The 25,634-nt window shown below is 47.9% G+C and overlaps 1 protein-coding gene across 1 annotated transcript in view; it reads left to right on the forward strand.

Annotated features, from left to right (window-relative positions):
* Window positions 1–25,634, forward strand: part of rapgef2b (Rap guanine nucleotide exchange factor 2b) — a 76,670-nt gene that overhangs the window by 28,006 nt on the left and 23,030 nt on the right. Inside the window, 4 exon segments of the mRNA XM_077022635.1 lie at window positions 1,825–1,908; window positions 8,057–8,132; window positions 9,751–9,918; window positions 13,963–13,980. Coding sequence (XP_076878750.1) covers window positions 1,825–1,908; window positions 8,057–8,132; window positions 9,751–9,918; window positions 13,963–13,980 — 346 coding nt within the window.

The raw sequence follows: 25,634 nt of genomic DNA on the forward strand, positions 1-25,634 counted from the left end.
TGTTCACACTATAGGCTACTGTATACAACATGGAGGAACTATGCTGATGTACATTTTAAACCAACAACTCCCCTGTTGAAAATTTATTTCAAAGCGAGTAACCTTCCCCAAGCCATAGAACATGTCCCGTCCACCTTTGATGTGACTGAACATGTAACCAGGCAGGCTAACAAGCAGGCTAACAGGCAGGCTAACATTATCTAGCACGTGGCACATTTGTGTGCAGTAAATGGTTGAAACACAAGAAAAATGAATTTACCAATTGACCAGCATGTTGGCTCACACTTGCTGAGCCTCCCGGGATAAACGGATGGAACAGTGTTCAGTATATGCTTTGTGCCAAAATCCACCATTTTAAAATAATTTCTAACCAGTGCTCACGTTCCGACGTGGTTCACTGTTTAAATTAGACGAATCTTGCTTTTAGAGTTTGAAATGAACAACTTAATATTGGCTGCTGGAAATTTCATACCGCCCATTCTTTGATAAATTAGTTAAGAACGGACGATCTCTCCAACACCGTATTTCACATTTAAGTGTTGACCTGGTTAGGTGGTGGCTGCTAGTTTGAAAGCATATGAGCTCACCAGCATCAACAAGAGCAACTTTTGTTTCTTAAAGAAACCCACAATGAAAGTTTCGAGGTTCCTGCATTGGCATGTCTGGGTTATTAATTCTGATATACTACAGCAGCAACAAAAGTTTACGCTAGGGGCCCTGCTGCCAACTGTCGACGGCGAAAGGTGAAAACGGTGGATGAAGATGTTGAGACTCTCTGTGTGTTGTGCGTTCTTTACTGCCGCAAACAAGCAGGTCTTCATGAGGGCATAAGTGGCCCCTGCTCATTTGTCATTACTCCACAGTACTCTTCAGATCCCTGCCTGCTATACTTTTTGGAGGGGGGCAATGACCCAGCAGCCTCGAGCCCTTTTCTCGTCACTCAGGTCATCTCTTTGACGCCCAGAAGTATTTATGGAGCTGTGGGTCATTATGCTGTTTCTTTTAAATGCACGCACACGCTTCCTCTTGTTAGTGGTGCCGTGTTTGACTGTGTGTGGGGGAGGAGGGTGGATGTAATTAATAGTTTCCTCGTTTACTTCTGACGGTTTGCTTGGCTCCTTCCTTGGCTGTAGCCCTATAAGAAAAAAGTCCTTAAGTTCTTCTCCTTCCTCTGCCTTCTGTTCCTGGACAGCACCAGAAAGTCTGAAATGCACAACTTTCTAAGGAACTATGATTTTACAGAAACATACGAGAGCCCCTTGACCAGCCTTGAAGTGACGTCAATACTTGCATCACTTGGAACTTGATGGTTTTGGTTTCCTGTGTGGAGTCCGTTAGACGCCCATGATTCAGGGAGTTCTCAGATGAGTCAATGAAAATGTCTGTCGCTGGTCAGCAGAATGTCAGACTAGTTACAATAAATCACCTGTTTCCTTTAAAAACCCTTAAAAACCCTATTGTACTTTTTTGTGACATTTATACATTACATTTTCATTGCATAATTTGGCAATATGCCAGACTCTGTGTGTGTGTGTGTGTGTGTGTGTGTGTGTGTGTGTGTGTGTGTGTGTGTGTGTGTGTGTGTGTGCGCGCGCGCGTGTGGTTTTTGTATGTAGGAGTGCTTTACAGTAAAGTCAATCATAAGCGTTACTAGGAGTTTTAAGCTGTCTCACCCTCTTTCCTGGATTCTAAGAGTCAATACCCATACCAGTCAATACCAGGTCTCTACAACTGATTTATTAACACTTCCACGCCCCCCCCCCCCCTCTCTCTCTCCCTCCCCCTCTCTCGCCCTCTCTCTCTTCTTTCTTTCTTCTTTCTCAGTCCGGATGACATTGGCAGCTGCTGGTACATCTTGCTGTCTGGATCGGTGTTCATCAAAGAGTCCATGTTCCTGCCCAGATCCAGGTATGTCCTGCCTGCCGTCGGCCGTCCGCCTGTGAGCCGCCGTCACGTAGAGCCACAGGGTTCAGGTCCGCTTGCTCCCAGTCATCTCATACAGCTCATATAGAGGGAGAGAGTTTAAACAGGTCTTGGTTTAGCACAAAGACATCTCGAAGAAGACGTTGGTAGTATGCAATATTTACTCTGTCAAACTTCACATGCTGTAGATTAAGCTCCAGAGTCCAAAACCTTTCCTGGGTTTTTGCAGTCTAAGTGATATCTTAGAGCACAGGTGTTCTGTTAATACCCGCGTGTCTTACCCGCGTGTCTTACCTTTGTGACTGTTCTTTTTATTGTGTCTTAAACTTAATGTTATAGCTTGTATGTTATGTTTTATGATAAGTTTTATGAACAATATGTATATTATTTAATTGTTATTCTCTCTTGTAAATGAGACGCCTGTATAAATAAAGGTCAGATAATAAATAATTCAAATCACAGCTCATGAGGTGCAGATATTACAGATTGTCTGTTCTCCTTTTGCCCAGAAATATAAAATCGTCAATAAACTACATTACCTGTTTATATACCTGGATTGTAAAATCCAGGACTGGATTTACATTCCAGGTACAAAGTTGAAAACGCCTGTCTCAAAGCATTTCATCTGTCACATGTTTAGTTTAACTCGGGAAGTGATCACAGCTGCGTGCTGTGCCGGACGACCCTGGGGTCTTCTCCCAGCAATGGTTGTTCTCTTCTAAATTCGGTGGTCACGCATCGCAAGAGACACTCGGAAAATATGTGGCAAGGCTTTCCAGGTCATGACCTCAAATGGGCCACCGTAGCCAGCCTGTTCACACTTCAGTCAGTGTTCCTCAGAGCGTGAACAAGTCATGGCAGTTCAAGTCACACGACAGGTTATGGTTACTGTAACCCCCCCACCCACCCCCACCCATGCAGAAACAGCCAGCAATGCCAATCGGATTGCTCTCCACTAATAAACCTGGCTGGCAAGAGCAGAGAGAAAGGAAGGATCCAGAAAAGTCTTTGGAGATTAGAGGACTCTTAATCCATTCTGCAGCTTGTTGTGCTTGAGGAGCGTTGTGAGTGACTGAAGCCCTCACTGCTGTTATGGTGGTACGTGATCATTGAATGAAGAACCCATCAGCGTTCAACCCCATGTTGCACGCATTCTTTTTAAAATCATGTTACTGAAATATACTTGTGTTGGGCAGATCTTTGTCAAAAGGAACCCAGAATTACCTCTCTTGTGTAGATGCTAATGAATGATGATCTTCAGGTGCTTCCGTTGTTCCTTGTGGTCCATTTCAACTATGGAGCAACCTTGGATGTTTTCGCCGCCCGTGCCGAACTGCGCGTCAGATGCCCAGGTCGTGTGTGAAGTGTGAGATTGTAAGTCAGGCTATTTTCTACTCCACAGTTATGTCTGAGAACATGTTCATGTTCAGACTGGAAGGAAGAACTTTGTCTTCATATGGCGTGACGTCTTTGAAATGGCCACGCGTAGTCGTGTCTTTAGGATGAAGCAGTGTCGCCGTTTGTTGGATTAGTGTGTCTTCTGTGTGCGGCGCTTGATGAAGAAAACCTTCCTGAACGTCATGGAGCAGCAGCAGAGTGTTGCATAGCCGTGCTCATTGATCAGAGAAAAGCAGATCCTGACCGTACGATTGGCTGATGTACAAGGAAATGGATTGTTTTACATTTGACCATATTTTAAAAGGTCCAGTCTGTGATTTACAAAGTGGTATTTATAGACTCTCTCATAGATGCAAGAACCACTAGTAGTGTTCTCATGATACTCTATGTTCAGTACAGTCCCATGAAATGTGACTATAGACTTACTGTAGATTCTTCTACTCGTGCGTCAAAACGGAAATGTCAGTAAGTAAACACGTTGACATAGAACAAATACATAAAATAGTATACGTTCTCTGCTGGTAGAGGTGCTGGTAATGTCAAGGTCATGTGTTTGACCCCCGGGAGCCCATGTACAGTCATCCTCACACACATATTGTTGAAAAGAGCATCTAACAATTGTCATAAATATAAAGAAAGATGTAATTCGATCTTCTGACTGAGATCGAAAATTGGTCTGAGAGGGCTGTTAAAATGAGAAAGGGAAACTGGAACTTTCTGTGAACGGTGAAGAGCAAATGGAACCATTGTTATAATTTAAAGCAAACAACAGGCCATAACAACAAGCAGCAAAGCACAAGTAGATGAGCTAACTCCTTCACATCAACAATGACGTTGTCTCACTTACTTCTCTCTGGAACGCCAGGCTACGAGCTATTTCTGTAGCTGACTCTTTTTCGTCTTTATTTCATCCCTCCCTCTCTTTCTTCCTCTTTCCCAGTCACTTTCTGAGTCTTCCCACCCCTTTTTCTATGTAATGTTTGAAGTAGAGGTTGAAAGGTCACCCTTTGGTGGACAGAGGTTAGCTCTGCCTCCTCAGCCTGTTCCTGGTAGCGGGAGGCTGGCTGGAATTTTGACTCCAGTCCATTCGAGGTGCGGTGCCCTCGCGACAGAAGCACAGACGCGCTCGATCTTGCGCGCGCTCGCTTTGCCGTGTGCGTGGCTAACGGGCTCTTGCGTGAGTAGCACGGGCTGAGCGATTGCGTGGAGTGACCACAGGATGTTTGGAGCGCCCGTTTATTCCTGCTGTGAGTGGCTCTGGGGAACCCAGCAGAGAGCGAGTTGGTGTTTAACCGAGAGAGATGTCTCGTCTGCGAATGGAAATAGTGCTTCCGAGGATCTGGACTGAGACTGATTCTTAAAGAAGCATTACCTTGAAGTGCTGTGGAAGAAAGGTAATGTGTTTAAGAATGACAAGGAACATGTGTTATGTGTGCAAGAGAGATTAGGCATATTTAATGTAAATGTGCTCATTTATTTTGCTGGTAAATCTGTTGAAGATCCTTGGATAAAAAAATCTACTGATTTATTTTGAGCACTTTTAATGTCATTCTTATGGGCTGTGGGTTTAAGTTCTGGGTGTGGAGGTCTGTACTCTGGGTTAAGGTTCTGGGTGTGGAGGTCTTTGCTGTGGGCTTTGGTGTTTGGTGTGGAGGTTTGTGGTGTGGGTTTAGGTGTTGGGTGTGGAGGTCTGTGGTGTGGGCTTAGGTTCTGGGTGTGGAGGTCTGTGCTCTGGGTTTAAGTTCTGGATGTGGAGGTCTGTACTCTGGGTTAAGGTTCTGGTTTGGAGGTCTTTGCTGTGGGCTTTGGTGTTTGGTGTGGAGGTTTGTGGTGTGGGCTTAGGTGTTGGCTGTGGAGGTCTTGGGTGTGGGTTTAGGTGTTGGGTGTGGAGGTCTGTGGTGTGGGCTTAAGTGTTGGGTGTGGAGGTCTGTGGTGTGGGTGTGGAGGTCTGTGGTGTTGGGTGTGGAGGTCTGTGGTGTTGGGTGTGGAGGTCTGGTGTGGGTTTAGGTGTTGGGTGTGGAGGTCTGTGGTGTTGGGTGTGGAGGTCTGTGGTGTGGGTGTGGAGGTCTGTGGTGTTGGGTGTGGAGGTCTGTGGTGTGGGTGTGGAGGTCTGTGGTGTTGGGTGTGGAGGTCTGGTGTGGAGGTCTGTAGTGCTGGGTGTGGAGGTCTGTGGTGTTGGGTGTGGAGGTCTGTGGTGTTGGGTGTGGAGGTCTGTAGTGTTGGGTGTGGAGGTCTGTGGTGTTGGGTGTGGAGGTCTGTGGTGTTGGGTGTGGAGGTCTGTGGTGTTGGGTGTGGAGGTCTGTGGTGTTGGGTGTGGAGGTCTGTGGTGTGTGTGCAGCTAGTGCGTTGTTGAGTGTCTTGTGTGTATTACTGTCATCCTCCCACCTTTTCCTCCCTCACTTTTCCACTGACTGCATATGCACAATGACTCTTTAATCTCATATTGGCTTAAAACATTTGAGGAGACTTGATTGACATCGGTGACCTATAGTTCTTTTAGGTGTGTGTGGTGTGTGTATATTGCTGTGCGAGGGTGTGTGTAGATTAGTGTGGGTAAGCGTCGTCACCAAATCCCATCCCAGACACCAGGCATGTTGTGTAATGTGGACTGAAGAAGCTGGTGGGGTTGGCAGTGTGTCTCTGGGAAGAAAAGAAAAAAGGGCCTTAATTCCTCGGAATTCATCCGCATTCCTCTGAATTCCATGGCCAAAGAATGTGCATGTGCAGCTGGATCCCGTTATAAATCTGCCCAGCGTTCCCTTCTCACCTCTTCCTTCCTGCTTCTGAACTGGAACCGTCTTTCTTATTGGGCTTTTTTCAAAATATATAATATTCTATAAAGCCAGATGCTCGAGTGTGATTTGAACGTGTGAATTTACTCACTTGGGTGATGGAGAATGGAGTGTGGCATTTCTTTTTTTTTTCTCCATCTGCACCTTGTAAGAGTGGTGGTGAAGGTGGAGGGGAACAGGTAAGTCAGTGAGCCGCAGTTCCTTCCGAGCTGAAATTGAAAGGTGAGATCGGTGGGGGGGGGGGGGGGGGGGAGTTGGGGGACCTCACGGTGTGTGGTCACAGAAAGACGAGCAGAAATAGCCGCCAGAGGCATGCTGGGATACCCACCTGTCAGCTCTTACCATGTCTCTGCACACGCCTACAGCCAGTTGTCCTTCGAAAATAACCTTTTTCACTTTATTTATTTATTTACAAAGCTTTTGTGCTTACTGTGCTAGTATAGTGATTGGAATTATCTCTGATTCACCAAACCCTAAGCCCAGTATATTCCTTTGTGACCTTTTTAAGAAATGAAAGCAAGATTCAAAGGTTATATCAAATTACTAGATATCAATTCACACAAATTAATATTATTGATTTATATTATATGTTCAACAAAGTTATAGTCCTGGGCCTTTCCATAAAAAAAACTAAAACAAAAAAACTTTATGGTTAAACTTTTTACAGCTGAAATAATGTGATGTCATGACAGGGCAGTTAAGCAGGTGACGTTTTATGTCAGTTACTGAACCTTTTAACAAACAGCTTCTGCCCAAAATATAAAATAATATATAGGCTTTGATGCCACTTAATGCAAAGTAAATTCTGTGTGTTACAAATAATAATATACACAGAAATTGAGTATAAAATACAATACACATGGCCTGTGAAATTTGGCTACATTAATATAATACAGAATCACATTTTAATTAACCTCTTTATCTGTTTACCTGGAACTTTGTACTGATAAGGAGCACCACCCCTGGTTTTCACACACTCAATCTCTCACCGATTAAGACTGAGATCAGCATTGCTGCTAACCATGGTCTTTGGTCATCTTAGTATCAAATTGGTTGAGTTAGCACTGTTTCTATCTTTTTCCCCAGCAAAAGGTGTGTGTGTGTGTGTGTGTGTGCGGGCTCTGGACTTTAGTGCTCTTGGTCAGCTCATTCCTGTAAAACAAAAGTGCTTTACCAGCAGTAAACCACTGAGCCAAACCAGACAATGACAAGAAAAGGACACGGAGAGCATTAACACAGCTCAAAGGTAAAAACCAGAAGAAACGGCTGAAGTAGATTACTTACTGACTTACTGCCCAAGTCGGCGAATAAAACTGGATCACTTTTAATCTCCCTGATAAACATCTGTGTCTCCTGGAGATTCTTAAATATAACTGGGAACACTCTTTTGCAGTTCCTTTCATAAAGAGTAGACTGTATGTCTGTAGTATATGTTAGTATGTTTGTGTGTGTGCGTGGACCCCACCCTGTGTTTCCATGTGTGGGCTGCCTCCTTATTTCCATCCTGGTCTATGCTCTGAAGCCTCTCACACACCGGACCTCCCGAAGTACTGGGCTCCCTTCATAAGCCCAGTGATGTCAGTCAGGGGACTTTTCCAGTCCGGGGGTAGTTCTGCACCCAATGGAATCTCTCCCAGCTGAAGAACACTGTGGTGAATGTGTGTGTGTGTGTGTGTGTGTGTGTGTGTGTGTGTGTGTGTGTGTGTGTGTGTGTGTGTGTGTGTGTGTGTGTGTGTGTGTGTGTGTGTGTGTGTGTGTGTGTGTGTGTGTGTGTGTGTGTGTGTGTGTGTGTGTGTGTGTATATACAGTCATTCATTCACAAGGTCTGCAGTCCATGCTTGAATTTTGACAGCTTTCATGAACTGTTTCATTTCCAAAATCCTGAATGCTTCCACGGTCCAGCTGAGGACGCTAATCTGTGTGTTTGTCTCCTGCTCTCCTAGTTTTGGGAAGCGTTCGGCAGGAAGCTTGCGTCGTGGATGTGAGTGCATCGTGCTGGAGCCGTCCGAAATGATCGTGGTGAGTCCTTCTGTTACCTGCGAACATGCGAACAACATTTGCATTCAAGAAAGCCTTCTTAGCTGCGCCTAAATACCAGACTCCTCTTAATATGTCTTAAATTACCTTTGCAAGTTTGACTGGTTTTACGCCTCCCTAAGTGGTCAAAACAACGACATCTTTGAAATCGTCTTGCACTTTGCAACCGTGTGTGCTGAGATCCTGCTGGAACCCAGATGAGACCCATGGTTTTATCATATGCCCTCTCTACTGGCCATGAACAGATGCAGAACAAGCTGTTAGATGTTAGTCTATGTGATGAGTGTTGGTGTGCATGTGTGAACATTTGCTAGGGGGTTGCGGAGACAGATGAGAAAGATTATTCACATGAGAAGTGTGTGTGTGTGTGTGCGTGTGTGCGCTGGTGTGTGCACATGTACATGTGGGGGTACTGTATGGGTGATGTTTGGACTCTCTTGCCCGGTCAGAGGTTTCTATCTGCTGCATCTCTTGGTAGTGGACTTCCTGGTGCGTTGTCATTGGCTGGTGTGGCGCTGTAATTGTGATCCGAGGGAGGATACGGACACTCGTGCTCGCTCACAGAGCCCAATATATTCCCTCTGCTCCATGTTCGCTGGCAGTTGCCATAGCAGCGGTTGGTAAGGTAGCGAGAGATTTGATGTGTAATCCCAAAAGGCAGAGGGGGTGTGAAATGTGAGGCTGCAGTGAAAGTAAAGAGCGAAAGAGTGTGTGTGTGTGTGTGTGTGTGTGTGTGTGTGTGTGTGTGTGTGTGTGTTTGAGAGAGTCTAGAGGGAGTTGATTGAGATGGTGATGGAGATGTAACTGTTAATCATGTTTTCTCACCCTGGCTAAAACTTCTGTACAAATCTTGCATCGTAGGTTACAGTGTCTCTTCACCATGTCCCAACTCAGATTTAATGGCCATTTATTTCTTCCAAATGTAGCGGTGAATGTTGTACATTCATGCAATGGCATAAGCCTGTGAAATAAAGCATTCAAACTCCCTTGAAACGCTCTGAACTAAGAACCCGGTGATGCACCAGAATGTCGCCAGCGTGCTAGATCAGTCAGAACCGAGCACGTCTACCGCGCCTGTAGCAGAGCAGGGATGGTCAGAACCTCGGTGGGCTGGAGCTGCTGGAGACCCACCGCACACGGCACATCCTCCCCGTGTCTGCCCGGTTCCCCCCTTCTCCGGTTCTCTCTCTGACGTAGGCATGTGAGGCTCAGCTCGCACGCACGTTTGTGTGTGCATTCTCTCTCTCTCTCTCTCTCTCTATCTCTTTCTCTCTCTCTCTCTCCTCTCTCTATCTCACATGCGGTAGAGACAGACTCACACGCCCACTGCTATTTTTACGCAGTGCAAAGGGGGGGGGGGGGGGGGGGGGGGGGGGGAGGGAGAGAGAGAGAGAGAGGGAGGAAGGAAGGAGTGGAAGAGAGGTAGGGAGGGAGGGAGAGGAAGGAGAGAGGGAGGGGAGGGTGAGAGGAAGGAGAGAGGGAGGGAGGGAGGGAGAGAGGACGGCGTGAGAGGAAGCAAGAGCGGGCGAGAGAAAGCGAGAGGGAGGGAGAGAAGGAGAGAGGGAGCGAGAGACTCATTCGTCTCGCTTCCTTTTGGCAGGTGGACTATATGGACGAGAATGAGGAGTATTTCCAGCGGCAGGCATCTCACAGACAATCCCGCCGGAGGTTCCGCAAGATCAACCAGAAGGGCGAGCGTCAGACCATCATCGACACCGTGGACCCGTACCCCGCAGGGAAGCCGCCGGTAGCCCGCGGATACCACACGGTCAGTGCCGCACCTCCACCTCGCTGGCGGAGAGCCCTCCCCACCCGTCTGCTTGCGTTGCTTGGTCCAAAAAAGGTGGTGCCGTGTTAAACTTGCTGGTTTTCCTTATTAAGCTTGCGATGGTGTATGTCTGAACCACACCAACCGTGGCAGCCTGTCGGAGCAGAGGAGCTAATAATGTTTAGATTTCTGCACTTTAAGACTTCAGTGTAGTAAATAGCATTTAGGTTGAGTTCACATGTGAGTACTTTGGATCGGGAGCCTGGCTCACACCTGTACCTTCTCCGGGTCGAAGTCTCCATCTGCGTGGAGCGCCGTCTTCTTTTGCAGATGTATGATTGAAGCCCCTGCTACAAATGTTACATTTTAAACCTTTGCGGAGGCTGTTTCTAAAGTATTGCTCTGCAGTAAACACAAATAGATGTGTGTGGCAGTGCTGGGTGAGACCGTGACTGTTCCCCTGAACACGGCCCAAGTTGTTTCCTGACGTGTGAAAGGAATCCGTGCATATCAGCATGGTCCAAATCTGCAGAGACTCGTGCACAACTTCATCATCTAGTACAGAAATATTGGAGAGATTGGGGGACACATGATGGAAGGACCTGATCACTAGCACAATGTACACTAGAAAAATATGAGCAAACCTCAGCGCAGGTATGGTTATAGTCCAGATAACATGGGTGATTTGGTTGAATAAATTACATTAACTGAACTCCTAACTTGGTGCTAATGGTATTTAGATATCGGTTAGCAGCTTCAATCAAAAACTCCGAGACCAGCTGGTGTGTAGCTGCAAAGGGGAGCTGTAGCATAAAATTAAGTGGACAGGACGTCTGGCTAATTTAATGGGGGTTTAGTATATACATAATCACAGACATTTTCCAAGCTGCCAAAGGTGCCACACTGACGTTTTGTAACACTCTGGGGCTGTTTGACCAGAGTTCAGACTCCCCTGATGTATTGAACACACACTGTGGTTCAGCTGCTTTACGTCGGCCTCCTCTCCTGCAGTTACTCGGCTAAGCTCGCCGCTCCTTTTGATCTTGGCTTTTGTCATCTCCAGTGTTCATCACCTTCACCTTCACACTTATCCACAAGTTGCCCCCCCAAAACACACACACACACACACACACACACACACACACACACACACACACACACACACACACACACACACACACACACACACACACACACACTTTCTGCTCTATTTGTCATCTTTCTCTGCCCTTGAATGTTTGTTTTCAATTGCTGGCTTCTCTTTGGTGCTTCTCAACCTTGTTCTCTCTTTCAGCTTCCCATGCAAACATGAGATCGCATACCTTACTCTACCTTACTCTACCTTACTCCACCTTACTCCACCTTACTCTACCTTACTCTGCCTTACTCTGCCTTACTCCACCTTACTCCACCTTACTCCACCTTACTCCACCTTACTCCACCTTACTCTACCTTACTCCACCTTACTCTGCCTTACTCTGCCTTACTCTGCCTTACTCCGCCTTACTCCACCTTAATCCGCCTTACTCTACCTTACTCCGCCTTACTCCGCCTTACTCTACCTTTAGCTAGCTTCGTCCATTTGATTTCTTGCCATTTTGATGTTTGTACTGCCCCACACAACCCCCCCTCCTCATAGCTTTGCCATATTTATGTTTCCCTTCGCTGGATTTGTGTGTTGTGCCATGGGACCAAACAACAGCTATCTAGTTTGTCAGACGTTCTTCCCTTATTTATTCATTGTTGCTGTGCACCTTTTGGTTTCTCTCCCTTGGTCTTTTGGTTAGCTCTGCACTGCGCCTGATTCCGTATTCACTGTCTGAAGGTGGTTTGGTTGTGCCTGTCCATTGCTCGAAGGCCTGTGTTGCGCTGGCCGAAGATTCTGTCAGTTCCAGCAGTTTCTACGCCGAGTCACCACCACGCTCTCTGCACCTTGTCAAAGTGTGAAGCACCGTGTGCATGTGTGTGGTGTTTTGTGTGCCCGACCAACGTCACGGTGCCCTGGCTGTGTGCGGTGAATACAGAGAGGGAGGGAGGCGCGGGCCTCATGTTCACACACGCATGTTTCTCCACTTACACTAATCCTGTATACGAAGCCAAGCTCCATTACGCTCTCATCCCCTTTAAAGCCAGCACGCGAGACCGAGGGGCAGGCAGCCTCATTGGACAGGTGGCATTTACGCAGAACTGGAGGCCTGAGGGAGAACCTTTCACATGTCTTGGAACATGTTATGAGTCTGCTTGTACCTTGAGAGAGAGAAAGAGAGAGAGAGAGAGAGAGAATACGTTCTGCCTTCTGCAGGAGCATCCTCTTTAGGTTCAGCTGTGGTACGGATCCTAGAGAAGAGAGCGGAGGGGTGGCTCCTTCACGCCCGTCTTTTGCCTATAGGATATAGGAGGATTTCGTCAGTGCTCTGTGCAGTCATGGTATGCACATGTGAAACGAACTCCCGTAGGCACATTCCTCCATGTTCTCCACCCCCAAAACTCTGCTCTTCTCCACCCCCAAAACTCTGCTCTTCTCCACCCCCAAAACTCTGCTCTTCTCCACCCCCAAAACTCTGCTCTTCTCCACCCCCAAAACTCTGCTCTTCTCCACCCCCAAAACTCTGCTCTTCTCCACCCCCAAAACTCTGCTCTTCTCCACCCCCAAAACTCTGCTCTTCTCCACCCCCAAAACTCTGCTCTTCTCCATTCCTTGAATTCCTCTCGCTCCCAAAGGAAAAGTGGTAGTGCTCCCTTGTTTGTTTGGGAATGGCCTGCTCCCATGCCCAGAAACACATCCCTTAGCCATGCTTCCCTCCCTATGCCTTTTGTGCTATTTGTACTCTGGGAGTAAAAATGTGGCTGTATGTTTCCACACATGGATCACCCCACAGACCAGGTTTGAGGAGCTTTATGGAGAAGCGTCGTGGGAGGGGCCGACGGGCACTGGGTGGGTCAGCCACGGGCACTGGGTGGGTCAGCCACGGGCACTGGGTGGGTCAGCCCCTCTACATTGTGCTTTTGCACAGCAAGGAAAAGTACATCTGGTAGAATCTCAGAATTTTTAGCACTTCAAAAACATAAGCACTGCTCAAGCGATTTATCTCCTCTCTCTCAAATCAAAACAACACTCTCGTCACACTGTCCATTGGTTATTTGCTTCAGAACTTCACTGAAGCTAACCAGAGCCCAGAGGTGCACTGATACTGCATTTTCAGACACAAACGTCTCTTTAATTGCCGGTGGCCATGTTGGGGCACCTCTCTTGATCTCAGTACACTGAGATCATTCCAAAATGTCATTACAAAAGGTGGGGAAGTTAAATGTGCCCAGCAGCTCTCGACACCCACTGTGGGAATCTCAACTGGACATCACTCTGTATCCCTGTTCAGGTTGACCAGGAGAAGGCCGGATTGTCGCGTGTTAGTGAGTGTGAGGGGCTTAACGCTGCATGTTTTTAAAATGGTGCTGGAACACAGTGCATCCACACAGCCACCTCACAGATTCTGTCCTGTTCTGGGCCAAAATTGGACCCCATCACACTCCCTCTCTGTCTCTCTCTAAGCCAATCAGTGTTAATTGTTCAACAGCTAAACGAACTCCCTGGGGCAGCATAGTCAAGCATTTGGAGCCTGGAATTCTGAGCAATTTGGGCACATAATTAGTTCAGTCTCTTCCGTCCTAATGTGTCTGGGCCCATTTATAATTTGGGTTTGTGGCAGCATCGCTTTTTGAGCAATTCTCCTGTGTCTATGCATTGTATTACAGTGTGTGTGTGTGTGTGTGTGTGTGTGTGTGTGTGTGTGTGCGCGTGTGCACGATCCGACGTGTCCTGCACTGCCCTCTGTCGTCCCCCGCAACCCGCCTTTACAGATATAGCCGAGCCGTTATGAAGAGTGTGTCCCTCTTCTCTTCCCGTACTATGACTTGCAAAGTGCTTTCCTGCAGGACTCCGCTGTGCTAATTGTGTGTGTGCTTCTCCTGACTAACTCTCCCTGTTTATAACTCTCATCTTCTCTGCTTCTCTCCTGCTCCCATCTCATTCTGGCCCCCCTTCAGGAATGCGTTAAAGCTCAGGTATTGTACTTATTCACTGTTTCTGTGTGTGTGTGTGTGTGTGTGTGTGTGTGTGTGTGTGTGTGTGTGTGTGTGTGTGTGTGTGTGTGTGTGTGTGAGGGAGCCTACCCATGCTTGTCTGTGGTTTCATGATTTGTAATGGATAATATCCTTCAAATAGGATTGTTTATTGATTTATGTCTGTGTCTACACACAAACACATGCACAAAACTCTGGGTTTCCTTTTACATGCAGGATATGCAAATTACTGCCCAGTATTTATTCAATGTGCTAATGTCCATGTTGTTGTTACCAGCGCTAGCTCCTGTGTGGAAGCTCTGGCTGTGATGGGTGTAAGCTTAACTGTGCTAACGCAATGTTAGCCTGCCCAACGCTGCCCTCACTGGCTGCTGAGTAAATCACAGCAAATCAAGGAGGCAGGCATGTGATGCAGAGCTAGCGGGCTACAGCCAGCGATGACAGCAGCAGTCGGACAGTTTGTAGCAAGGCTAATCTTAATTGTGCAGTCTGATAAGGAACCTGACCTGCTGGCTAATAGCCAGATACTGCCCTCTGCTGAGGAGGGAGGTGGCACACACGCACTCACGCCTGAGTGTGTGTATGTGTGTGTGTGTGTGTGTGTGTGTGTGTGTGTGTGTGTGTGTGTGTGTGTGCTGCTGGTCTTCATTTGGACTGCTGATGATTATACTGTGTTCTTCACTCCTCACTGAATCTAATTACTGAAAAAACAAGCATCAGGAGCTACAGAGGGTGAGAGAGAGAGAGAGAGAGAGAGAGAGAGAGAGAGAGAGAGAGACTGTGTGTGCAGGATTGAGAGTGAGAGAGACTGTGTGTGTGGTATATAGAGACAGAGAGAGACAGAGGGAGAGAGAGACTTGTCAGGTGTTCTTGTGAAGAGCAGGATCTATTTTTAGAGATGTCCCTTGTGATTGGTACTGTTGCACCATTGGACTACACCGAGACACAAAAGCCGTAAAGGATTTATTCCACACGCGCACACAAACACACACACGCACAAGAAGGCACACCTAAGAAATAAGCCTTTGAACATATGACAGGATACATTATCTGCCGCATGACCAAACCTCTTCTCTACAGCCACACCCACATTTGGCTCCCACATCCCCTTCCACATACAGCCTGCCTGAACAATCCCTCCACACAGGCAGCGCTGCATTACGTCGTGTTCACTTCACGCCTTTGAACTTCTCTGAACGAGGGCTTGTGCGTTAGTTAGTCATAATCCCAGTATGCAGTGACGGTTCTACTAGGGACACTTATGGCGCATTTCCACTAGGGCCTGCTTGGCGCGGTACGGTTCGATTCGCGACGGTTTGTGAGTGTTTCCATTAGTACCAGTACCCTCTGAGCCGGCCCCTTTGGGTACTTTTTTCGTACCGACTCGCTTGAGGTTCTAACCGTTCCGAAGCGGTACAGTTCTGTGACGTGGAGGAACAGCATGACACTGATTGGCCAGGGAGTGTCGTCACAGGTTGCGTCAGAAGAGCGACTCCTCCGCTATGCTATGGACTCCTCAGCCATTTTTAAAACCCAAGGAGCGAAGTCTGTTCCCTGGTCAAACGCCGAGGTACAAACCTTTCTGTTAATAATCAGCGATCAAAAAATCCAGGGCGAACTGGACGGGGCCACTAGAAATGTAAAGGTTTTTAGCGAGGTTTCCGCGCTAATGGCCACTCATGGCTACCAGCGGTCCGTTCAGCAGTGCCGGTCGGTCCAAGCTAAAAAAGCTTAACGCGATTACCGGGCGGTGAAGGACCATAACGGACGCAGCGGAGCAAGCCGCAAAGACTGGAAATGGTTCCAGCAAATGGATGTCATATACGGTCACCGGCCAGCCAGTAACGGAAGAGAAAGAGCTGGATAGACACGGCAATGTTGGTGCTGGAGGCCACGGAGAATGGTGAGTGTATTGTGATTTCACAGTTTTACTACTAGGCTCGTAAAAGATGTAACATGAACGTAATATGAACGCATCTATTGTAAACGCAGGAATTTAGAGCTGTGTTTGTAGTTAATGTTACCACCACAGTCACTACTGTACAATAGCTAGCTCTTAGCCTTGCTAGTTGCTAGTTAGCTGTAGCCATAAACACAGCATGAGCAGCGATGACGTGCTACACATTTTGTGCAGTTACGCTATATTGTTGTTGCTTTCACGGGAATGCTTGTGTTTAATATTTGTTATTTTTTACGTTCAAGATTCCCCTTCCACTGACGAGGCGAGCGGAGTTGGCGGAAAATGTTTCCTTCAACCGGGCTTTCCTCGGGGTGCTTGGCGAACTTGTGAACACCATGCGAGACAGACGCCAGTAAAAGCACACAAAATGTTGCTTGTAGTACTATAAATATTTATTTCATATAAAGCTATACGTATATATTTGCTTTTTGCACTTTTTTTAACTATAACTATATTATTTACATATGTTGTACTTTAAATATCTATATTTCATAATAAAGTTTGATTTCATTTGATTGTATGACTGATGCTTTTTATGCAGGGTGTGTTCAGCCTGTTTGAGTAATACCAAATTATTATCAATAATTAGAGCAACCACATACAATAATGAAGATAAAGATAAATAAGATACAATAATGCTATTTGTTAAGGGGTGTTGTGCCGGTGTTGTGGTCGCATACAAATGCCGGTGTTGTGGTCGCATACAAATAATGTCACGACACTACAACCCGCGCGCCAACAGCGACTCCACCCACATTGGGGTGGTTCACCATTGTAATGGAAACACAACGCGACCGTACCGTTCCGTTGCGAAGCGACCCGTATCGAACCGTACCGCGCCAAGCAGGCCCTAGTGGAAATGCGCCATTATAAAGACCTGTCTGCTCCCAAACGAAAGGGGGTGTGGCTGGGCGCTGGTGTCACTCTCGGAGTTTAGCCAGCGCATGTGGACGGACACTCAACAGGGGGTCAAAGAAGGGCGGATTCCTCCATGACTTGATATTTCTGTATCTGTGTGTGTGTGTGTGTGTGTGTGTGTGTGTGTGTGTGTGTGTGAGAGAGAGAGAGAGAGAGAGAGAGAGAGAGAGAGAGAGAGAGAGAGAGAGAGAGAGAGAGAGAGAGAGCGCATAATCTGTCCTGTATGAATTATTGACTCAGCTTCTGTCTCCAGCTCTGTCTGAACCAGTCATTATCTCTGCTTCACCCTTGATCCTCTTTCACTTTAGACAAGCTTTGGTTTTCTCTGTGTGCACGCATGATCCTGGGAGTTACTGAGTGTGACTGTGTGATTGTGTTTAGGCTGGGGCCTAACACATGACAAGTGGCACATCACACTAATGTCCATTTATGCAAGATAAATATTTAAATTTGGCACCATGATCCACAGACTATAAGGCAATTGTTGCTCTATTTGTATTTAACCCTGTTTACAACAAAAAGAATATTAAAAACATTATATATAGATCTGTTGGTATTAATACTTTGGTCAGATTGCTAATGCATGCATTACATGAACTGAAACAAATATGTTTTAATTTTTAGTTCGCTACAGAACTGAAAACCTGAATAATTCATATCAGAGCCACACTTTTGATGTGCTGGATTGTGTGCCTGCACATGTGTGCGTGTGCGTACATGTAGCTAATACTAATGCATTTTAATGGCCCTGACCTACTTTTGGTTAAAAGTCAGCTCTTGCGTCGGCTGTGTTTCTCTGACCTCTTAAAACCACGCTCAAAACGGGGTCAAATATCACCAAGCCATTGTTCATTCGGACTGACTTCCGTCTCTTCCCTTTAAGGAGTGGCATTCTGCCCCCTTCGCCCTGCGAGGAAATCCTCTCTCGCTCTCCGGCGGGATGTCCGCAAGGGTGGAGGCGCGGCCAGGCACGCGGTGACCTCCGCCCGCGGGTGGTGTGGGACATCAGCCCCTTTGATAAAAGCGCCTGAGCGGCTTAGTTACGCCCGTTAGTATTAACCGCATATCTGTGCGCTGTATCTTCACGGCCTCCCGAGATTGAGGGTGTGTTAGTGATGGGAATTTCGGCTCTTTTTAGGGAGCCGGATCTTTTGGCTCAGCTCCTCATAAAGAGTCGGCTCTTTCGGCTCCCAAATGGCTCCTTATTTGAGGGGGGTGGCGAACTTAATTTGTTTACGGGGGGTGGCTTTGAACGTCACCGGCGGGGAACCGGCTCTCGTCGTTCACTTAGAAGAGCCGGCTCTTTGAACCGGTTCGTTCGCGACCGACACGTCACTAGTTCATAATCGGCAGTTCGCTTTTCTGGGTCTGGACCAAACAAAATATACATATTGTTACATTTTAGTCTTCGTTTATTTAATATTCGGACTCGCAAATGTTTAATCGAACAAAAACAAGTGATATGACGCTAGTATATTGGCTCAAAGCACTTATCGACGTTGTGTACATCTGGTGGCATTTTTTTACCATCTGGAACCACAGCAAGATGTGGTAAAATGGATAATTGAGTCAAAACAGTGCCAGATATTCGCAGCAAAGAGAAGACGACGTACGTTTCCGATGCCTGTGCCAGACTGTAATGGGAAACTTGTTTTATTTTGGCCCGTTTATTGTCGCACCATGTGAGGACCAGTGTATGGGTCGTTTAGGTCGTACTGTCCTCATTCTTCAAAGATACCGGACCAGAATTCGTTTAGAAACGGACGAGGACCCACCTGCTCAGGCGGTCTCGGTCCGGGAGGGACAAAGGAAGCGTTCACACACGGTCAAACGCACCGAACAAATGGCAGTCGAACCGTTTTAATCGAAGCGACCACGTCTGAACACACGTAGCTCCCCGTGCGACCCGCACAACACGTACGTTGTTTGTGGTAATGATGGGTCGGTCGCGAACGAACCGGGTCAAAGAGCCGGCTCTTTTAAGTTACGTTCGCCACCCCCTCAAATAAGGGGCCATTTGGGAGCCAAAAGATCCGGCTCCCTAAAAAGAGCCGAAATTCCCATCAATAGTTTGTGGAACACCGAAAAACGTGAAAACGTGCCGTAGCCTACATGAGTGACTTCAGAAATATAGTCTCTCTTGGCCAACGTGCTAAAAATCAGTCGTGTACATTGCGCTAACACCATGTTTATGGACTATTTAACAAGAATCTGGTCTTTAGCAGCGGTGCGTAAATGCATTGGGGACCCTATTCTCACGCCCACAATACCGTGTGACCAAGATGTCCTGTAGTTCATCAAACTGCATGTTAATTAATTATGCCGAGAGAGATGTTCACAGGCACTCAGTATGCAGATGAGCTCAGGAAGCAGACGTTTTTGTCTTCCTTATTGCGAATGGGCAGGTTAATCAGTATATTTTGTAACAAATTCAGTTAATTAATCCTCTATGGAGTTTGTTCAGATAAATGGCCATGAGAATGGTTTCAATCTAAGGGCTTTTAATTCTGTGGCTCTCTATGCACATGAATTCACAGCATGTTCCAGTAATGGGAACAATTGGCCAGTCTGGAATCCCAGGCAGACCTTTAGATTTGAAGAAAAAAAATAGGACTAATTACAATTTAATTGTGAAACAATGGTGAGGATGTTGATCTTGAAGGTGAGAGAGATGCGAGTATAGGAACTAAACAGAATGATCCGGAACGTGTTCTTCTGTGCTCATGCTCTTTGTTTCTATCCTTCTGTCTTCACAAGAACTATTTTTCTCTCTTTCTCTCTAAGAGTGAGACGGGCCTAATTCTGGGGCAGACATGTATTTCTTTTATGTCCTCCTCTGGGTGCTGGAGGGATCAGGGCAGGTGTGTGTGGTGGGGGGTGTATCTCTCTCTCTCTCTCTCTCTCTCTCTCTCTCTCTCTCTCTCTCTCTCTCTCTCCATGCCTGAAGTGGCGTGAGAGGCCAAGCCAGTCCTTCTCTTCCACCTCGACTCGCTTGATATTTTATTAGGAATCCAGTTTTTACATTTTTTTTTTAATCTCGAGCCTCTATGTTAGAGAGATCTGAAGCTTTTGCATTCATTCTTCTTGTGATCCTCGCTCATTGTGCGTGCGTGTGTGTGAGTGTGCGCGTGCGTGCGCGCGTGTGTCTCCATGTCATCTCAGCGACAATAATGAGCTTTGATGGCCCTTATGCTACGCTTCAGAGGCCAAATATAGTCACGTGATCCATTGTAGCCCACACAGTCATAAAATCAGTGAACAACTAACAGCTCATAGATGCCATCACTTATTAGATTAATCTTTATGACCCCCATAATGGAAGGATACCTAGAAATACCATAATGCCTTGCAAAATAAATCAACACTAATGTGTGGAATAGTAAAACAAAAGCATTTGTTATTCGTTTTTAAGGGTACCACCAGTGGCTATGGCCAACATCACTAACCAGCATGACTCAAGCAGCTTCCAGCTATCCAGCTGCCCAAGACTTCATAGGTGTTCACTTCTTTCTCTGCGCTCTATGTATCTTGTTTCAGTTTAAACCACTGGGCTCCTCCATTGCCCTGTAGACAGCCATGGCTGAGGATGAGCGTAACCATAACAGCCTCCATCATTCCTTAAAAGCCTTCTGGGTAGCAGCGAGCTGTCCCTGGACGCGACTCCGTTGCCGTGGTGACGTAATGATCACCCCGGCCCACGTCTCCCGACTGTGGTTGCCCGAGGGACAGCCCTCTCCAGCACCTGAGCTTATTTTGTTGGGCATTACATCATTGGGATGATGTCATCGCGTAGTAGTGTGGTCCCAGCACGGTGCTGGAAGCATGCCAGAATTGCCCCCCTTAATGGCAGTGTGTTAACCCTCTGCAGCTCCTTAGGCAAGGTGTCCACACACACACACACACACACACACACACACACACACACACACAGAGGCTTTGTGTTTGTGCCGGAGATGTAGGCAGGGCTATTACAGCCCCGTATAAAGAACATCACAATAACACAGGGTTCGGTTAAGCTGTTGTCATGTTTTTATTATCGCAATCTTCACGTAACTGCAGAGGCTTCGATCCTCCTGCGTCCTGCTTACCGTTCTCTTTTATTTTCGTTCTTCCTTTCCGCTTATTGCTTTGTCCATTTTTATGCTTTGCCACGACCGGCAAGACGATCACTTCTCATAATATATTGAAGGGCTCTGGCTGTCCTGGAGCAGGTGCCACCCAGCAGCGGTGTGAGGCGGTGAGGTCAGAGCCGAGTCGCGCGCCGCGTCTATTATCCAGACATGCTCAGTGTGCAGGGCGCTTACGGGGATATTTACACTGCGGATTTATTTTGGGCCGAGTCGTTTGCTCATGAAGACATCTTTTGGGCGTCTTTGACGGCCTTGTCACGGAGAATAAAGTCCCTTCTCTCTGGCGTGTAAAAGCCTCTTTGATTGATCGCTCGCCATCCTGTGCCGGTCCCGAGACTCTGGGGCCGCTGTGTCCGTTGGGCGGAGGGGCCGTGGGGGTTGTTTACCTGACTTTGCTGCTGCCTTCCTGGTTTGTCTGTTATTATAAAGCTCGTTATCATCGTATTGCATGTCGTGCCAGGGCCAAGGCTACGCATCAGGGCACTTTCCTCAGTCTCAAAACGAGCCTCTCAAGGAGATACATGCACTTTAGAGAGAGAGAGAGAGTGTGTGTGTGTGTGTGTGTGTACTTGGAAAAGGACAAGTGAAGCACAGATCATTGGGTAAATTTGAATATCTGTGGATCTTCATGATTGAAGGCTGTTTTTGCAGAGTAAATGAGATGAGGAAGCCAGTGACAGACGGGGAGAGTGTGTGTGTGTGTGTGTGTGTGTGTGTGTGTGTGTGTGTGTGTGTGTGTGTGTGTGTGTGTGTGTGTGTGTGTGCGCGCGCAGTAGGGAGTGTTGTGGGGTTTTGGAGAACGGTGGTGGGGGTGGACTTCCGTCACGAGAGTATTGGAGGGTCATGAGTGGGCGGGACAGCAGTCAGCTGCACAGGCAGTGAGGGCGGGGTTTAGGGGACTGGGGGGCGGGGTTTAGGGCGGGTGCATACCTGGGGGTGTTCTGGGAGGGAGGTTGGCAGTGTTTTTATTTATTTTTTCCTCCGGAAGCGTGTGAGCTGTGTGTGCGCTGCGTCTGTTGTCCCCGGGTGTCTTTCAGCAGTTCCTTCTGTCGCAACATCTCTGTCTCGCTCTCACTCTCCCCCTAGTCCGACCAGGAAATGGCTCTCCTCTGTGGTTGCCATGCCAACTGCCTGCAGCCCTGGTGGTGTGTGGTGGGAAGCGTGATAATGACATTACTCTCGCAGGGCTAACCGTACTCATCCCTTCCTCTCTCTCTCTCTCTCTCTCTCTCTATTTCTTGCAATCTGTCTTTTCAGAATCTCTCTTCCCTGTCCCACCTCTCTGTTCTCCTCCTTTCTCTTGTCTGCTCTGTTCTTCTTGCTATTTTTTCCTCCTTTCTCACCCTCTCATTTTCTCTCCGTCATGTGCGTGCGTGCGTGTGTTAAGGGGATGGGGGAGGCTTCTGAATAGGAACCTCCTCCTCCTTTATGTCCCTTACTCTCTCAATGAGGGTCGCCACTGATGCCTGCTGTTCCCCACACACGCACACACACACACACACACACACGCACGCTCATCATCAACCTGCTTTGGTCACAAATGAAGCAGGAGTGTTTTACAAAGAGGAGCTGCGTGGTGGCAGCTGTCTCCCTGTTCGCCACTTAATCTAATGGTGCGTAAAGCGTTTCAAACGTGCGCGTGTGTGTGAGGGAGAGAGGGAGGGAGACTGAGCGCGTGTAAGCCAGAGAGAGGAGGGAAGAAAGCCGTGCGGGGAGGGAGCTAGTGTGAGTGAAAGCACCGTCAGCCATTTTAGTTTTTTTTTCTCCTCCTCCTCCTCTTTTTGCTTTTTTTCATCTCTCTGCTAAGTCATGTGCTGATTGGTGGAGGGGATTTACCTAATTACCTCGAGTGCAGCGGACGCTGGTCCGCTCAGCCTTGCCTGGATATTTCACCACCTCGCGTCACTCCATCTCTCCTTTTTATTTTTACCTATTTTCCCTCCTTTTTTCATCCTCCCTCCCTCCCCCCACTCCCCGAACGGCGATCCCGTCACCCAGACGGACGCCGCGTGCGTACACGGGGAGCGAGGCAGAGGGAGAGCGCTGGCCGTGAGGCAGGACCGCACCGCCCGAGTCCCTGAAGTCGGAGCGTCGCCACAGCACAGCTGTCCTCCACCCCTTCCACCTCCGTCCCCTTGGTTCTCCTCTTCTTCCCCGGCGGAGGCAGGGAGCCTGAGTGCAGGCAGACGGGGGATAGAGTGAGGCGGGGGCGCCCCGGGGGGGAGCCGTCGCGGAGGACGGCCGTCGAGGCGAGGCGGACCCCGGCGATCGGCGGGAGCGAGCAGGATGCTAACGTCCCGCTCTGCACCTGCGCCCGCATCATGAAACCTTTAGGGAGCGTCGGTGAGCATGGAGCCTGCAGCCAGCCAGATAAAAGTCCCGTGAGTACCGCCCCTCGGCTGGGGGGCTAGCAGGTTACCACGCAGGGGATCGCGCTGTTCCCTTTTACTGATGAAGGGTGGATGCATCGATGGAGAGAGGGATGGATGAGTGGAGCAAATGAAAGGATGGACGGTTGCATTAATGTGATTTTTTTAAATTTCCTAGCGCTGATTGAGCGTTCTGCGTGTCTGGCCTTGAGATCTGGTGGTCAGGGAGGTGTGTGTGTGTATGCGTGTGTATGCGTGTGTAGGTGTGTGTGTGTATGCGTGTGCATGCATTTGTGTGTGTGTGTGTGTGCATGTGCATGCGTTTGTGTGTGTGTGTCCACCTACATGTAAATGTGTTTTGAGTATGTCTGCACATAAGCATGTATCGTATGGCTGATGTGTGAAGGTCGAAATTGAACATGTGAAGATGAGTACCATTTGACAATGTATGCATGAGTGGGTCTTAATATGTGTGCCATTATTTGACACCGTACAGAAGTGTGTGTGTGTGTGTGTGTGTGTGTGTGTGTGTGTGTGTGTGTGTGTGTGTGTGTGTGTGGTGAATTTTACAAGAGCCGTTTTACAACACCCCTTGACTGGCGATCCTGTTCACTTGTCAGCTGTGTAATGTGTGTGTGTGTGTGTGTGTGTGTGTCCTCTCCTTGTAACGGTCACACACACTCACACATTCGAACACACGGAAGCGCTAGTCATGATGGACAGCGCAGTTGACAGTATGTGTGATTGTGTGTGTTTATGCATAAAGCTCAGTGTGGAACAGCTTAATGGTTTGGGGGTGTGGTTGGCAATGAGAAATTGTGCAATTTTGTGGAGCTAATCTGTGGTGATTTCTTATCAGAATAAAGCTGGTGTGTGTAGGTGTGATTGTGTGTGTGTGTGTGTGTGTGTGTGTGTGTGTGTGTGTGTGTGTGTGTGTGTGTGTGTGTGTGTGTGTGTGTGCTGACTGGTTGGTGTTTCTCCACAGCCAGCATCGATAAGCAATAAGTGACTGACCGCTGGGTAGAATCAGTAGCACTTTGTGCTGTGAATGAATTGATCTGCTGTCAGCCATGATGGTGAAGGTGTTTCGTTTGGCCTTGTCTTTTCCTTGGAGTCTGTGTGCTTGCACGCACACGCGTGTGGGCCTGTACCCATGTGCAGGCGCCCATGCGTGATTGGAGTTCATTGCCACATGTCCCACAGATCATCTTTCTCTCAAGTCTCTTAAGGCATTTTTTTCCATTCTTCCTCCCTTTAGCTTTAAAGCAGAGCCCGATCGGATCCTCTGTACTGAGTCATGGGAGATGCAGCCAGCCCGTCAACCCGACGCCTGCAGACATGCAAACGTTTGGAGCCTCCTCACTGTAGAATATCTGGAGGTTTCTTCAGATCACCGTGTTGAACTCGGTGCATTATTAATCGCTTAGTTTAGTGCCAGCCCTTGTTGTGTACAAACGGACACACTTCTCTCTGGTGGCTCCCCCATCAGCAGAGGTTTCGGAGAATTTTAGAGATCTGTAGGACCCATTTCATATGATATTTCCTTTCGTGCCTAAACGGACGTATTTGCTTAAACAGACACGGAAATGTCAGTTATCATGAAGTCAGTTTGGCCCAGGATTCTCTTCTAGGCGACGCTTTACATATTGAGCGAGATAAGCACGTGGGGATAATCCGTGCTTATTTCCTGGTGTGTTGTCAGGAAAACCGTGCACTAAAGTCACGGAGTTTATTCCCGTCGGCACGGTGAGGCTCGTCGACGTCCGCCGTTTGTGTAACGCCCCTTCCACCATCTTTTTTTCCTCCGCTCGCCGCACCGCGACCCACAGGGCCGAGCGGCTGTGCCTTGCCGCGCGCCGAGGGCCATAGAGGAAGACTCCGGCTCCAAACGACACCGCGCAGGCTGTCAGAAATGCAAGCGGAATACGCATTTCTGGTTTAAGCATAGCTAGCTGGGTGCTCCGTGTCGCCCAGTGCAGGTGCCGCTACACCACGGCCGGCCTGCACGCTCTGGACTAAGATCGGAGGAAAAAGACCCCGCAAAGACGGACATTTAGAAAGTTCTGGTGAATTATTGGGAAGCATGATCTAAAGAAAATTTGTGCACAGATTTATGAAACTTAACACCTGTCTCAAATTGCGTGGCTTGGATAATCGCTTGAGTTTGATCATCGCTTGCATTAGATTTCTAGTATATTGTCACCTTGAACATGCCAGACCTGTTGCTGTTGTGGGCGGCAGCATGTGTTGCATGTCTGT

The sequence above is a fragment of the Brachyhypopomus gauderio genome, chromosome 11 (assembly GCF_052324685.1).
Source record: "Brachyhypopomus gauderio isolate BG-103 chromosome 11, BGAUD_0.2, whole genome shotgun sequence".
NCBI lineage: Eukaryota > Metazoa > Chordata > Actinopteri > Gymnotiformes > Hypopomidae > Brachyhypopomus > Brachyhypopomus gauderio.